The sequence below is a fragment of the Poeciliopsis prolifica genome, unplaced genomic scaffold, assembly GCF_027474105.1.
Source record: "Poeciliopsis prolifica strain line A6 unplaced genomic scaffold, Auburn_PproV2 SCAFFOLD031, whole genome shotgun sequence".
Lineage (NCBI taxonomy): Eukaryota > Metazoa > Chordata > Actinopteri > Cyprinodontiformes > Poeciliidae > Poeciliopsis > Poeciliopsis prolifica.
The window spans coordinates 265,397-282,060 of NW_026562406.1; the positions used below are offsets into that span (position 1 = coordinate 265,397).

General features: G+C 40.0%; 1 protein-coding gene across 1 annotated transcript in view; it reads left to right on the top strand.

Moving 5' to 3' along the window:
- Positions 1–14,235, top strand: part of tacr1a (tachykinin receptor 1a) — a 39,532-nt gene extending 25,297 nt beyond the window's left edge. The window contains exons 3-5 of the mRNA XM_055050711.1: positions 7,374–7,524; positions 9,374–9,570; positions 13,078–14,235. Coding sequence (XP_054906686.1) covers positions 7,374–7,524; positions 9,374–9,570; positions 13,078–13,423 — 694 coding nt within the window. The 3' untranslated portion in view covers positions 13,424–14,235. The remainder of the gene's footprint in view (positions 1–7,373; positions 7,525–9,373; positions 9,571–13,077) is intronic.
- The last annotated feature ends 2,429 nt before the right edge of the window (positions 14,236–16,664 follow it).

Below are 16,664 nucleotides of genomic sequence, written 5' to 3' on the forward strand. Positions count from 1 at the left end.
TTTCTAAAAAGAGCATGAGAAACTATTAATGTTGTTTCCAAAAAGCAATTTTTTTTTTCAAATTCAAAAATACTCAAAATCTATATTAATGCAGCACTTGAACCTCAGTAAAATTGAATTACTGATGTCCACAAATATATAAATGATGAATATATCATCATTTATATATTTGATGATATATTCATCAAATAAGAAATTTTGCTTTCTGTTTGTACAGAAAGCAAGATTTAGGAAGAGCTGACGGTGGTTGTAAGAGGTCGCTAAAGGGTTTGTTTTTTTCGGGGGACTTGTGTTCCAAAACCACTGCATTAGAGCCTTCATTTACTCACAGTGAGGGAGATATATGCAGCTATTTGTTGACAGCTGCATATATTTATCTGACTTGTGAACACAACCTTTGAAATAAGTCCAGTTAACTAGCAGTATATGATACTGGTCCTGTTTTTTATTTTTCAAAGAAAATCTGAACTCATGTCAGAATCTGTTAACTCACTTATCCAAACTAATTATTTAAGAAGCCAAAGAAATCCCTAAAATTCAACACTTTGGATGAGTCATATCATTTACCATTATTCTTTCATCAACATCCCAGATTAACCTTATGCATAACATTTAGGATTTTTTATTGCTCTTTTCAACAACATTTTTAGATCTATTCTTTCATACTAATTATTTAAATTGTACTGCGTTTCTAGACATAGTTGTCTTTTTTTTATTATTTATTCTACTGCAGTAATTTTTACATAAAGGAAATAGCAGGCTAAAAGGAAAAAACACATGCTATTAAGCTGTACAATAAATGTATGAGAAGAGAATCTGTGTGTTTTAGCCTCCTTTGTCGGAACACTTTTGAAAAATGGAGCTCTTGTTTATTTAAAGCATTAACTGGATCTGCAAAGCTTTTATAAGGTCTTATAGTTTTAAATCTGACTTTGGAATCTTAAAAGCTGGTGCATTGTTGGAGCTTTATGTGTGGGGACCAGTGGCTCCACGCAGATGGCTACTGGATAGAAACTACTTTCAAACATCCCTGTACCATCTGCTTCATGGATTGTAACACACAATATCTTTCACACTTTTACATTTCCACGTGACAGAAAACTCCTTCATACACATTTCTCTCTGTAACTCAGCCAACAAAGTCAACATTAAAATCAAAAGATGTTTTCCTTAACATAGAAAGTACTCCTATAGCAGTTCTTCTGTTTCTCTTTTTCTTCTCTGTTCTTATGAGTCACAAGTCGGGTTTTAATGATTGCATTGGTTCTGATATTGAAACACACTCTAGATTAGGTGTCATGACAGGGGCAGATCTGTACAGTTTAATTCTATGCTTTGTGCTCTGAGTGACTTTATTATGTATTTTACGTTCTATTTATAATTCCTAAGTCTTTTTTCCTGTGAAATAATGTTCATTTGTACATGTTTGACCAAAGTAATCGACTTATTGTTTTAGACTGTTTCAGTTTATTTATTTACATTGGCTTTTCTTTTCACACTGACTGAACAAATCAAAGTCGTTTTTTGCTTGATGGTCCAAGCTTGTGAAGTTGTTGGTGTATTTCAGTGAGCTGTACTGGTGCAGGCTTATCAAATAAATTTGTAATTCAGTACCTGTATGTCTGCGTTCTAAAAACAGAGACATTGTATGTCAGTTCAACTGTTTTTCCGTATCATAGCAAATCAGCCGATATTGAACCTCGGATTACTATCGAAAGTGAAAAAAGTGAGTTGGTGCATTCCTCGTTTTTCATGCTCAGTACAATATTTAACTAGAATTAATTGGAAATTAGGTGGGAATTAAACGACTGTTTTTGTAATGTGACTAAAGACTGAATTGATTTGAATCAGTGGCAGCTTACTCACTTTTAAGAATGGCAAATAATAGAATTATAGCTACTGACTGTGTATTGAAGTCTATTTATTCTGTTTGGAAGATAAATAGCTGCAATGATTTTAACATGGACTTTTCAGCTGCGGCGGTTTTTGCTCGGTTTAGAGCCGGGATTTTCATTTCCACAATCATCACTGGGAAAAGAACAAAGATGTTCTGAAACCTGAAGAGTCACTCAGGTCTGTCCTTTTTTAGTATGAAATGAGTCATGGAAGTATCAAAGTATGAAATTATATTAAAAGATTTAGACGAAGAAGTCATTCAGAAAAACTAACTAAAATGTCTACTAAATCTTCTTTTCCTCTTTTCACCAATTCCATTCTGGCGTCTTTTTATCTGCGCATTTGCAAGCTAGAGTTTAAAGTATCTTGTGCACTTCAGTGACTGTGTATATGTGTGTGTCAGATGACGGATGTGAAACCAGCCCTCAAACCGTCCCCAAAGTCACTTCAATCATGCAAATCAGTGTTATCTGAAAATGAATGCACCAACTATCTGCTTGATCTACGCCTCTGCTCTTGATTCACTTTGTGAAGGAGTTAGCAGCCACAGTATGAGCTCTCCTGAACGACAGCGTGTGCAGCTTCATCAGGGATGATCTGCATGTCCTTGGCAACACGCCTTTGGTACCAAGAAAGCATATTTCAAATTAGGAAGATCTAGCATCTAAACTGGCAAGACTACTAACATGTCTGCTTTGTAACCATGTTTACTGGTAAATAAACACATTTTAATTTGTGGTCCTTTACTTAATATTGAAATAGAGTACCAACAATCCAGAGAAACATTTCTAAAAGCATTTGTTTACATTCCATTAAATGTGTATGAGATTAATCCCTTGTAATCCATTAATAATTTAGATTGAATGAATGAACCTACCATCAAAACAATTAGTTAAAAGTATATAATGTGTATATTATGTTTTATATGTTGATTTCCCTCATTTCTGCCTATACTGAAGAATATGTGCAACCAAAAGTCTGCTAGTTTGCTTTCGGGATCCAAAAAGTCCAACAGTGAAATCATAAAAGTATCTAAAACCCAATTAAATCTCTCATATTTCTCCTTTTCAACTTTTCTTTATCCTGCAATTGGCAAACAACAGATTAGTTCATTAGTTCACCATTGCCCCCTAGGACTGCTCTTGTTTATACCCTTTGAATTTTCACCCTCATGAGAGTTTTTGCAACACTTCAATGCATTCAGTCTTTAGTTAGAAATGGGGTCATTTAGACCCCACTAGTGTTTTACTCTGTGCGCGGTACAGTGGGGTCGCACTGACCCCATGTACACTTTTATGAGTTTTTTTTTTTTTGTGCGTGTAGCTACAGGAACTGACTGTCTGACTGGACAACCCCCACGCTTCCGACCTTGACACCTGCCACGCTCCTTCCTGAGCATCTTGCTAAGACAGAGGGAGGGTTAAGAAAACATAAGGATCAAGATTCATCATCAGGCTCATCTGTTCAGTGTGGGATCCTCAGACTTTCCGCTGTCATTCAAAAATACTCCACAACGGAGTGAAAGGAGTGTAGAGTGTTCCCTATTTTAACCAACTTTTACTTTGAAGTAGTTTAGTGTCCACAAAGATGATTACTTACTAAAAGTCAGCTCAGGCTTCTCAGTCTGCATGTATCCACTAAAGAAAACTAGTTTTTTATTGCATTCGGTGGACAAGAGATGCAGTCTGATCTGAGGCAGCAGATTAAAAACGCTCATCAGCGACATTAATAAATTATGAATAAAGCTGTCACTTCTGATAGGGCATCTTAATTAATTAATGCAGAGCAGGTGTTGTCTGTTAGTGAGACATAAGAGTTTCAGCATTGATATTTTGAGCTCCTATCTCAATGCTGTCAGATGCTCTTTAGTCTAATTAGGAATGATTCACTTTTAATGTCTCACATGTTTTTGTGGCGTTCTGCTGCTGTAGCTCAACTACTACTTTGTGCATTATGAGATTCATTCTACACTTTCTTTTTTCAACCACTGGTTGTTTAAGGCAATCTGGATATAGTTCTCTGAAAGCGACAAGATATTTCATTCTCACAACTCCTTTGAGTGTCCTGACTAGTTAGAGTCCTAGCTATGCTAACAAGCAATCAAACAAGTGCATTTAACAAAGTGGTTGGTGAGTGTAAGTATCTTTCTGCATTTCCATTGACCAGAATTGTGCATTTTGGAAGTACAAAAGTAAGTTTGCTTCATGAAAACTTGTCAACACACGGGTCATAAAAAACGTTGCCATTCAAATGCGATGAATCCATAACTCTTCTGTAAAACCACAGACTACAATTTCTCCAAAACGCTGCATATATTGCTGCTCCCATGTATAAGGGGCTAGTTGCCCCAATGCCTGAATAAGACGCCGACGTCTCCTTGGCTGATAGCTGATGAGTGCTGAATTATGAATTTGTCTCATTTAGTGTTTACATCTGTCATTGCCATGATTCTTGATGACTCATCCATAACTCAGACATGGATGAGTTTTACTGAAGAAGTCAGAAGGCTGAGATTGTTTTTGCTCTTCATCTTCTTTTCTCATTTCCTCTAATCAGCCTCCATCAGTTGTGTCTGTATGGCTCCTATCCGCCTTAGGCAAATGTGACAAAAGTAGAAACTTTGAACAATTGCTGCAGAATTTAGACAATGTTGTGTTGCTTTCAAGTGAGCAAATACATATGAGACTCAGACTGAATGATGTGTGTATTTCACACACACACACACAAAAAAAATCAACTCATGAAGACAAATGTGTTGAAGTCTTCTCCACTTTGCTCATTTGTCTCTTGCATGCATACAAATCACACTGGAGCAGCTAAGTGGGTTTTCAGCAGCTTCTGCTTTCTCTGAAATTGATTTTTGTCAGCCTTGTGGAGAACGATAGTAGAACCTTTAATCACAGTGGCCTGGCAGGATGATTGGCTGTTTGCTTCACAATTACAGAAAGATTAGATTTTGCTGCTCTGTTCCTGAACCACTTTGAGCATGTCAGTGGCCAGCCCCAAAAATCACAATAAACCCAGCACAACTGTATTTAGTGAAAGGTAAGTTTGTCAGAGGAACAGAGATCTGAATAGATTTTTAGTTAAAGCTGCAAGCGGCATTGAAATGACTTTTGATTGGGCGGTGCTCTGGCCTTGACATTTGGAGTTGCTCCATCTTCCTGGTCGATACTGAGAGATTGGACAACTTCTTATAAAATGTGAATTATTTGACTTCAGCTTGATCAGTTGTATCTGACTCACTTTGAAACCATATAAATTTAAAAAATATTCAAAGCTTGGAAACTGCAGCTCTGAGGAGGAGCTTTGTCCTCAAAGGCGGAGCCAGGCCCACTCAGGTGTTGTACACAACCACATGGTTGCCACGGAGATAAAAGGATTTCTCAGACATACATGAAATAATCAAGACAACACTCCAGGTATGCGTTTAATGAGGGAACGACATAACATGATATAAGGCAAAACATCTTTTACATTTTGCATGATACTGCCCCTTTAACAACATAAAATATAAGTCTGGAAAAATTGGTTAATCACCTGACAGAAGTACTTTTTTCTATTTTACATCCATGTCAAATTTAAGCAACAAAATAAAAAAAATCCTAAATTTACAAAAACAAATTTCAAAATGTAAAAAAATGTATACAAACATGCATGTGAAGAACAATTTGGTAAGTTTTCTTCATAGCAAATATCCGTCACTATCCTTTAGTCATTGTCTGAGTTTGCTGTAGGGAACTGTTGTTGAAAACCGGACAGGTCAGTTGCACCTGTGAGGCAAAATCACGGATGTTTCCACCTTACGAGCTCACAGACAGACCGAGAAACCTCTGGCTGAAGAGCGGACACAATTTTTGTTGTATTTCCGATGGGCAGAGCACATTTTTTGTCATCTGCGTGTTTGCACACCTCAGCATGTTGTAATGTGTGCTTTGATTTCTCTTCAGCTCCCGCGTATTTAGCAGGAATTAACATAATTGTGGTTAATTACCACAAAAATGGACTCATGGGTTCATCTTTACATTGAGGACAGCGGGGAGAAATGAACTGATTCCCTGTGGATCGCTGCGTCCGCCACTCGTCTCCTGAACACAGTTAATCCCAACATACTTACTTGTTTGAAGCCCAGAAAGATATAATACAATTGCGTGCATTTCAACAGACATGTTAGTGGAAATTTCGACGGGCACATGCTCAGCAGAGAGCAAATACTTTCCACTTAGTGAGCAGGATCAAGCAGTGTGTCCATGACAGATAAGCAAGTCATTAGCTCCATGCTTAAACTGTCATATTTAATTATCCCATAAAGGATTTTAATTCACTGGACAATCCTTGTTGAGAAGCTGTGCCTGACGCCACACACTGAATTACTAAATAGAATAAAAAAGACCAACTGTGTTTTTAACACGTCAATAAGAACTGATTCTAATGAAGAGCTTTGTCTCTGGAGTTTTGGCTCAAGAAAAATTATTTCAGGAGTTTTACATATTTGTTGAATCTGTTGTGACATTATGGTATGAAACAATCTGTGAATCTCCCAATGCTAACTAAAACCAACCAATCGGAGGCAGGAGGCGGGTCTTAGTGCTGTCAATCACCCTCCTATCTTCTCCCCATCAGCAGAACCTGTTATGTTAGTCAGCATGGCCGCCGATGACTGAGGATTATTTGTTTTCCTATTATGGTGGTTTGTTTCTCCATTGTTAGCGCATTGGGACGTGTGAACATGAGGACTGATGGACATCATCAAGTCCCTCCGCCTGGCTCTGATTGGTTGTTTTTGGTCGGGAGTGGTGCATTTCAGGAGCTGGAGGAGCTCAAGCGTTTCACAGATTATCTGTCTCCTAACATAATGTCAGGACATGGCGACAGTTTCAACAATTGTGTAAAGAACTCATCATTTGCACACAGCTCTCAGAAACACAAACAGAAAACAGCTTTTTTTTTTCCTCCTATTTTCTAAGAAATAAGAGGACAATAGATTTAAAAACTTTTATCAAAACATCTTCTGAATCTAGTGATCATCTCCAGGGTGTCATTCTCTTTTCAGAACAGAGCATGAATAGTGATGTCAAGGTCTGAAGTCTACATTGTTTCACACTGATGTGAATCTACATTTGCTTTTACACAATTTTTCTGTTTCTTTTAAAGGCATTTTTGCTCTGCTTGTTAAGATTTTCCATTGTTCACCTGAACTTGAACTTGTTTGTCTTGAATGGATGTTTCGTCAAACATTTGCACGTTGTCGCTGCTGCTGTACTTCTACAGTGTGAGGATACAGAGAGAAGCAGATGATGAGATACTTTCAGACAAAGACAGAAAGATTAGGAATCAAACAGTGACTTAAACAAGAACGACAGGCATCTGTATTACCAGGGAAGGCTGGGTAATAATCACACATCATACACAGAAGTAGAGGCGAGCAGATCGATCCAAAATATTGATACTGATAACAGTGTGCGTGTGTGTTGCAGGTACCATGTCTGTGTGACCATCCTCATCTACTTCCTGCCGCTGCTGGTGATGGGCTGGGCTTACCTTTTGGTGGGCCTGAACCTCTGGGCCAGCGAGATCCCAGGAGATTCCTCTGACCGCTACAAGGAGCAGCTCACTGCCAAGCGCAAGGTACCCTCAGTCCCCGCATGTCTGACTCCTAGCTACGTTTTTTTAAATTTTTATTCATGTCTGTACTTTCCATCCTTCAGTGGCTGAAAGTCTTGCTGCGTTTGTTTTGTTTTGAGATAAAATAATGATGCTTGTAACCACAAAACTGAAGCCGGCGCTCGATGCTTTCATGTTGTGCTGCTGGTGCTTTTCAAGCCCACCTGTTGTCCGTTCCTTTCAACTAACCACTGCCACTTTACCTGCTGCTTTGTTTCAGCCCATTTTCACCAACATACCTGGTACTTTCTTTGCAGTCATTTTCACAGCCCTTTCTTTTACCAGTGTCTTTAAAATTATGGATGATGGCCTTGCATAGACATGGAGAAATTAATAGACTTTTAGATTCTTGAAGCGCTACCCTGGTTATACTTTTCAAATGGTTATTTGTTTTTAGTAAAGTTTAGTCGTCTTTGACTGCACATACTTTTCCGGTCAGTAAAGCACTGATCCACCCTCTGCTCCAATGAACCAGCCTCTCACATCTGTTTCACCTCTCAGTATTATTTTCAGGACATTGACAGTCAACAGAGTCAGCTGTTGTCTGTTCTTACTAATGAAGCCCCTACGGATGTAACATTTTCATTTTGCCAGTGGAGAGTTCAAACCAACAGAGATTTTCTCCCTCTTATTTATTTATTTATTTTTTGTCTTGATGGCAAGTTTTGCTGCAACCTGTTAGGCAAACCCAGAGGTTTGTCTTTGGAAACAGAGTGAGAGCTGAGTCCTGAGTGGAGAGAAATCAATGAACCACAGCTTTTCTTGTACAGAGCCAATTACAGCATTAACAAAAAACTAACAACACCAGCAGTAAAGTTGTTGACAGTAATGTCTCTCTTCTTTATACTCTTTATATAATATGTAGTATTATATAAAGATATAATACAGTAGAAAGCAAAGGTTTGGGTTCCTGTTGTCAGCAGACTAAAGTCTCGTTTACGTGAAGCAGCTCTTCATTTAACCTGCAGGGTTTTTTGTTGCGATCCATCCTTTAGTTTACATACCGGATACAGGAGTCACTCACACTCAGCTTTTGAAACCAGGTCAGAGTGGAAACACAAATGCACAGAACAGGATTTATTCACAATCAGAAGACAACAAGTAGAATAGCGGCTAGGCTTTTGCTACTTAACCTGGTTTGATGAGCACAAAATCTGACAAGGAACATGTTAATTGAACACTTTGTTCATGGGAGACGGGTTACTGTGTTAAATGAGGTAGAAGCTAAGAGTCAGGAGTGCAAGAGCATTCAGTGACATGCTAAAATGCATAATCTAACAATCTAATGGCCTGGCATGACGACAGCTGACCCCATCTAAATATGGAGCCTTTTCCGAATCAGCATCCGAAAATACCATCAGATTCCAGGCAACGGTCTCGTGTAAACGTAGACTAACTCTCTGAAGGAAAGGTAAACAGTGACGTTGGGACGGTTCTCTATTGTTTGTTCCCTAGATGTTCTCAATCTTTCCAGCACTTCTGGACGTAAAGTCCTTTGCAACGTCAAGGACCGTAGTGGAATCCTCAGTCTTAGTGTGAATGCTTGCAGATCGGCTTTTTTCCAGCCCAACAGGATCTAAAGTTTTGGGTGATGATTTGGTTGCACAAAATAATTTTACATCAACACAGGATGTAATGGGTGCATATAATTTGAGGCTTAACTGTACATGCAAACTGCTCCTAAAAAGGCATCTGAAAGTTATCAGTAAAAGCAACCAGACTGTTCAAATCAAGGGTTCCAGCATTTCAGGCTGTGTCCTGCTGCAGAAAAAAGTTTCCTGATGGCCCTCTCGTGCCGTCTTTTGTTCAACAGGTGGTGAAGATGATGATTGTGGTGGTGTGCACATTTGCCATCTGCTGGCTGCCCTTCCATGTCTACTTCCTGCTGCACCAGTTCTTCCCTGAGCTGTTTGAAGAAACGTACATCCAGCAGTTTTATCTGGCCATCATGTGGCTGGCCATGAGCTCCACCATGTACAACCCCATCATTTACTGCTGCCTCAACGACAGGTTAGTCAGCACCTCCGCACATGCAAATCTGTTATTCATACCTCATTATCATTGAGCCTCATATGTTTACCATGCAGTCTCAGTGAACACTGATTTGAAAACAGCTTGAAGGCGAACAGATTCCCTCACATAGCTTTGTATGTTTGTGGTGGTTATGATTTGGTCTGTGCGCTTCTATAAAGAACTCTGAAGGATGCTCTTCAACTTATTCATAATGAGTTTTTCAATACAGAAAAGTGGAATCTCATCTCAAGCAAAAACGACAATGTTTGCATTCATTTCTTTTGACAGGAAAATATCAGAGCAGCTCTTTCAAAGCAACCAGCTGATCTGAAATGTTGAAGCAAAATCCTGATTTCCAAACGTTGAACTCTTGATGTTTCAGCTACAAATCAGAAACAAGTGAGAGTTGCTAAATGACCCGAGTGGCCAAGCTTATTCAGCAAATGTGGCTCCATCTCCCTCTTAGTCCATTAACTCTCCTTGGTAAAAGCCAAAAACTACATCAAGCGAGCGTTAAAACTTTTTTTGGAAAATTGAAAACGTTATTTCAAACATTGCCATTTCCACCAATCTTTATTAATGAGATCCATCAAAAATGCATATAAAACATTGATGGAAACACAGTTTATATTGTCCTGTGAACAGAGCAAGTAAATAGAAGTCACTATTTATATTTGCCTTTGATTGCAGTTGATAAATTACACATATGCCACTATTGAATATGTCTTTTATTTTAATGTCATAAGGAGATACCTCAGGTAATTAGGATTACGCTTCTCCATGACTGGTGCTGTAGCATGCACAGTTTGATCACCAGGTTTTTAATTATTATCAAATGCCGTGGCTCTGTACTGATGAACAATGGCTTCATTTAAGCCGGATTAGAACACTGAATTCATCCCAATGCACACTCACTGTACACAGACGGGTCTATATTCACTTCAAAAACTCAAAACTTGCTCTACGGATGACGATTGCTCACATTTAGACTCATGTCATCCACAGCACACACATTTTTTGATATACCAACATACACTCCACGACATGAAAGACTTCAGCTTCAGCGACAAGTTGCTGTCAATTCAGCACGACAGACAGAGAGAGAGAAAGACAGACAGAGAGAGAGACTGCTCATGCTCACTTTGGAATCACTTGTTCAGGAATCTGTCAGCACCCAGAAAGCTTCCAAAAACAGAAAGGGGATAGGATAAACACCAACTTTCTAAATGATCTCAGGAGCTGGTTAAACGTGAGGCGTGGGCGTTGGGAATGTGGCATCCAACTTCTGAAATGTCCGTCCAAAGTCTTGATTCTCTAGCAAAACACAGACAGATGGTCATCTCTGTTGTCTGTAATTGTCGCCCGTTGTTCTCTCTTCCAGTCACTTGTCTTTGTGCAACTGGTGAAATGAGATTTCACACTTAGTTGTGTTCTCCAAGGAAATTCATTCAGTCCTAATAAGGCCGACATGTGGGTTGGATCAGCCGAGGCTGAGTCACTGTTTCCGTCCAGGTTATCAGCAGGTTTTGGCTCATTTCAAATAAAACCCACGATCCATCAGAATCCCCCCCACCCCCCTCCCTCTCACCACTCTCTGTCAGAGGTGGGGTTTTTTTTATCTTGCCATCCTTTTTTACAAAAAACCCCTCCCTTCACATCTTCTCTGACTCTGAAAACCTTTGAAATGAAAATCATTTCTGAATATTGTCTGATTAAGTGGAATGTCAGTTATTTTTGTCTCTTTTCTAACAGCTTCACAGGTGTTTGCAGACACAGGGACGCTTTGGTCAGACCGCTTGTGCTGACAGACAGTTGGAGAACTGCTACTGCCATTTATTACCATTTTTTTTACTCATCTAGTGAACTCTGTACAGTAGTGATTCATCAAGATGTTGCTAATGTAAACACCGTGTCCAAGTCGTCTGCCTGTGCAAGTTAACATTTTAAAGCTTCCTTTCTAAGCCTCTGGATTATTCCAGAGGAGGAATAATCGTCCTCTGGGTCCAACCCAACAAACCACACAGAGGTAGTGGATTCAGAATGAACAAATTACTGTTTCATTCATTTAAATAAAACTATGGGAACCAAACTGACCACTTAAGTTTGACAAAAACAACAAAGAGGTCTGAAAGGACCCAAATGTGTTTTAACATAACGCAAAAGTTTGATGGACCGAGCTTGTTACGTATTTTGAATGTTTGAATGCATTATTAACTATAATGTTGAGCTCAGTCTTTGTAATGAGCAAGTCTAATATTAATTTATTAATCTGGGATTAACGAAGTGAAACCAAATCTGATGGTGTTACTTACTTGGGTGTTATTTTCAGTTATGAAAATGTCGGTGTTTTAAAGCTTCCTCACAAACTCTTTGAGTAATCACTCACTGATTGGCCACATCAGGCCACCCATGCTTCCATTTTATGGTGTTATTGTGATTATTATCTTACCAAACAAGTGTCCCTGTCCACAGCCAGAAAAGCGCAGCCCAGTAGCAATTTAGAGCCATTGTCCAGTGAGGACATTTCATTTCATCCATTAAATTAAATATCTGGATTTTTAGCCGCTAGTTGGTCCATTATGCTCCCTTACTGCAGTAGAAGCATTTAAATTAGGCCATACATGTTGAAAGAAGCAGAATCAGACGGTAATCTCATTTGTGTTTTTCCACTGTAGGTTATGTGTTTCCCTCCTATACACACTTATAATTGGTTATTTGTCTATGAGATTACAAAAAACTTGGACAAAGGCTACAATGAAATGTCGTTTTAGATCACATGTGACGCCGTTGCATATGATCAACATTTGATAGCATCATTCAACTCAAAGTGCATCACTCACTCAAAGTGAGTTACAGACAACTCAAGTGATTATCTCCTCAGGAGATAATCACTTGACAGCAGTACTTCAAAAGGACTGCAGTGGCAGCTTACCGTATTTTCCGGACTATAGAGTGCGCCTCACTAAGTTTTCTTAAAAAACTGGAAACGTACATATTTAAGCCGCTGGCATCTCCGCCGCTCTCGCCTTTCCACAAGAACCCAGCAGAGGGTGTCCTTAAAAAACCTGCAGCCCTGCATGTCCAAAGCTGAAGCATGGACTCGTTGACGGTGAGTTTACGTGCAGCGTCTGTCGACAGCCTTCAACTTAAAAGCGGCATCATGTGAACTTCTTTGTGTGGTTTCCATGATGAGTTTAAAAAGATTTCTCTGCCATGCTGGTTGCTCGCATGTGCTTGTTCTAAATGAATTTCCTTTGATTTCCAATTTTGACCTCCAAGGAGCTCTTCCTGCTAACTGGTGGTTGAAGAAAAATACACATTAAAGCCGCACCAGGCTACAAGCTGCCTGGTTCATTGAGAAAAAAGTACATTTAAATACATTTATGACGTTTGTATAATATGTCTAAAAAATACAGATTATAAATTATATGAGAAAAAAGTAGTGGCTTATCGTCCAAAGAATACGGTAATTCACTAATTGTATTCTCTGTTTTTCTGCATCAGGTTCCGTGCTGGTTTCAAACAAGCCTTCCGCTGCTGCCCCTGTGTCCCTCCAGGCTCTTATGAAGGCCTGGAACTGAAGTCTACTCGATACCTGCAGACTCAGACCAGCGTTTACAAGGGAAGCCGGATGGAGACGAGCGTCTCCACCGTCCTTCATGCCGGGGAGGACTCGGAGCATCCCAAGGTCAAAGTTAGAGGAGGTCTCGGATCAGGAGGGGCCGTCGTTGGCATGCAGCCGCACAGTTCCTCCCTGGAACTGACTTCGAACGGCTCGTCATCAAGGAGTGTCTCCAAAACCGTATCTGAGACGTCCAGTTTCTTCTCCAGTAACAACCTGCAGGAATAGTCCCGGTTTTCACCAGACCGTCGTCAGAGTGCGTGAGTTGACTGTTCACACGGTTGCTTTTGTCCTTCGAGGGATTCGGGCGCCTGTCAGTTTCTGAGTGTGTTTTAAAGGATCGTCATCCTACAGACCTGGGCCCTTATTCTCTGAGCACTGCCATCAGCCACAGCCCTACTGAAGAAAAAAACTAATTCAGAAGGATTCATGTTTATCGTACACCAGAGCCAAACGGCAGCAAATCAAGATAAGCACATTCCAGCTTGAAGGCCAAGCAGAAGCTGAAGCTGTCATCTCCCATCTTCACAGCTTCTGATCGTCAGCACCGCTTCCTCTCAGTGCAGAAAAGAGGGGGCGGGGCTCACACTTTCTCGATCACACAAGCCATGTGACTTCACACTGTCTTTTTTGGACCGGAGCTGCTGTATAGTGTGAGACCAGCGTGATGCAGGCAGGGCCTGGCTTTAACAGAGGGGCTTCTCTGAAAGATGAGAAATTCTTCACACGTCTAGCTGAGTGAAGCCGCTGACGACAGGAGAGCTCCAACGTTTCCACCGTGAGGAACAAAGTATCAATTCTGAACTTTAGCAGAGAATTTTGGCGGTTGTTGTTCGTGCGCGTGTGTGTGCATATGTGTGCCACTTGAACCGAATACTAATTCTTATCAGCCTGAGCAGGACCGCATTGGGAATCCACCATGCAGGATGTGTGTGTATCTCCCCAAAAGAGCGCTCCAAAGATCCCCTATGGGCTTTTCTGAGAAGTTCTGGCAATCAGTGCAAAACACCAGCAGCGACTGGCTCATCTTTCATCTGTCAAAACATTGACTTCAACAGCTAGCAGCACCGTTTTATGAAAACACAACTTTTTTTTGTGTGTGTGAGTCTGGAAAAGTAACAGCAGGATGGATTTAACCTGAATCCAAACTGCAGATCAAAGAAAACCATATCTCAGAATCCAACAGATCTAAACAAGGCGTAGAGCCCAGGCGAGTAACTCACCGGTTCAGAGTTCTTGGCACCCTGCTCAGTGTTTATCGAACACTTAATTACGGGATTAGAGTAGAGCGATCTTACAGACTGTGAAGGATTTACGGTGAGTAGCTGCTGTGTCTTTATGTACTTTGGCAGGATTATGTTTACACCAGACACTCTGTGTCTGGAGCCAACGTCTCCTTGCTTCTGACCTCCTGTGTTTGAGGTGTAGATGATGATGATATCTGCCATGTAGTCGTGTTTATAAAGTGTAATCTACCCACCCTGAAAGGAATATCAGGGCTGAAAGTCTTTGAGAATCTTTTGGCCTGGAATGTCAAGGATCTGTAGTGTGTAGCTCTTTAACATGCAGCCGTGTGCCTTGCTGCTTAGCTTAACGTCTGTGAGAGGCTGACAGCATCACTGCAGCAGCTCAGGCTGCTGTTGTCCAGAGAAACGAGGCTGTGAGGCGAGGAGCTGCAGCCTCTCAGACCGGGACAGTCTGTTACACCCTACAGCATTAACACCCACATTCATTTATATACATATAGTAATGTGACCGATGGGTTTAGAGTTTATGCTTTGTTGCACTGTTCTTACTCAAACTCTTAAAAAAGGACTTTAAGATCTAATGTAGTATAGTATTAATTGTTTAAATGTGATATCGATGGAAAAGGTTACTACGTTGTGTTCTTTGATTGTTTCATGTCTCATAAAGGATCGGTTTCATTAATTGATGCCTGAATGTTGTACAAATTTCCTGCAGTGTGTTTACTGGCTAAGTCCACAAGATTTACATGTTTGCTTTGTAAAAAAAAAAAAAAGGGGGAGGCAGACATTAGCTAGGCATTAGCTCACAAAATGCAGTGCCTCCAAGAAGTCTCAGTGAAGTGTTGATGTCTCAGATCTAGTTTTTGTTCACGTAAGGGAGATGGCTTGATGTTTGCATCTTTTTAGAAATTCTATTTAACAGATATAGTTGGCTTACTTCCTGTTTTTAAAGTGGGTACTGATGGCAAAATCTGAAACTGTCACGTAAACATCCACACATAAACACCAGAAACAACAAACTATACCGTTGGTTATTTTAAACAAGAATGTCCTGATTGGAATTTTTCCTTAAAGTTACTAGAATCCAATTCATGTATGTACCAAAACAAATTACACTCCACATTTAGTCGGTGTAAGAATATCCCAATTATAAGCACCATAACATGCTCTTTCATTAATCAAAGAGATGCGTCCTCTTCAGCAGTCTACAATGAACTCTTGTCTTAAACCTGCTAGTTTTATGCTACATAGCTTGCTAACTTTGTGAGTTAACTTTAGCATGCTAACTCACGGTTTTCACTGTCACTCTCGTTAAATGTGTGTGCACAAAATGTACAGAAAAGCAAAGTTCTTCAACCTCATAAAACTCAACAGTAAGAAGACAGAGAAGGTGACGTGACACAGAAAGTAGAAAAAAAAACTTTAGAATCTTAGTGTGCCTGGAACTCCCAGTGAAAATGATTCAATCTGCTGTGCACCAGCACCACCAGGGCTCTGACCTCCATCAGATATTGCAGATATTGCAGGACATCCACAGCTGTCTTGTAAATCTGGAAAAGGTTTATTACTTTGACCCCTGTGATATTGTTAAAGGTTTTGAATGTTTTTAGGTCTGTCTAGTCCTTGGATTACTGAAGCGAGTGCAGTGTCTGATCCTCACACAGAGTCAACCTCGTTCCTTGTGTGGGTTGGACTTAGCCAGGGTAGTTCCTTGTCACAAACGCTGTTTGATGCTGTTGATGGCACAGTCATTCAGACAAGGTGTCTGATTTGTTAACTTCAGGGTCTTGGAGTTTTGCAGATAAGATGTGATTCTGTTGGTGTCTTCCAGGACTGTCCTTCAGCCTGTATTTTAGAGGTTCACAGCCGAGTGCAACAGTCTTTGGTGCAGATAAAGTTTTTGATGGCGAAACACACAAACAAGTCAACATTGGAAGTGTTTCCTCTGAGAAAAATCAAAAGAAGTTCCTGCTGATTTTTTTTGACAAGATGTGATTCGCACATTATTAGACTCTATTTTCATCCACTTTTTCACCAAAAGGTTTAATAAAAGTATGACTTGTGCAATTATGTTCCCAAGATATGCCACTTCTCTGCTTTGAATGGAGTCTCTAGCAGACTGGAGACTGCAAGGGAAGGATATGTAGTTTTGTTTGTAAACTAAAATGAAAAAGGATTCCTCATCTCCTATAGATTTTTGATGAATGGTCTTGATGATCCAT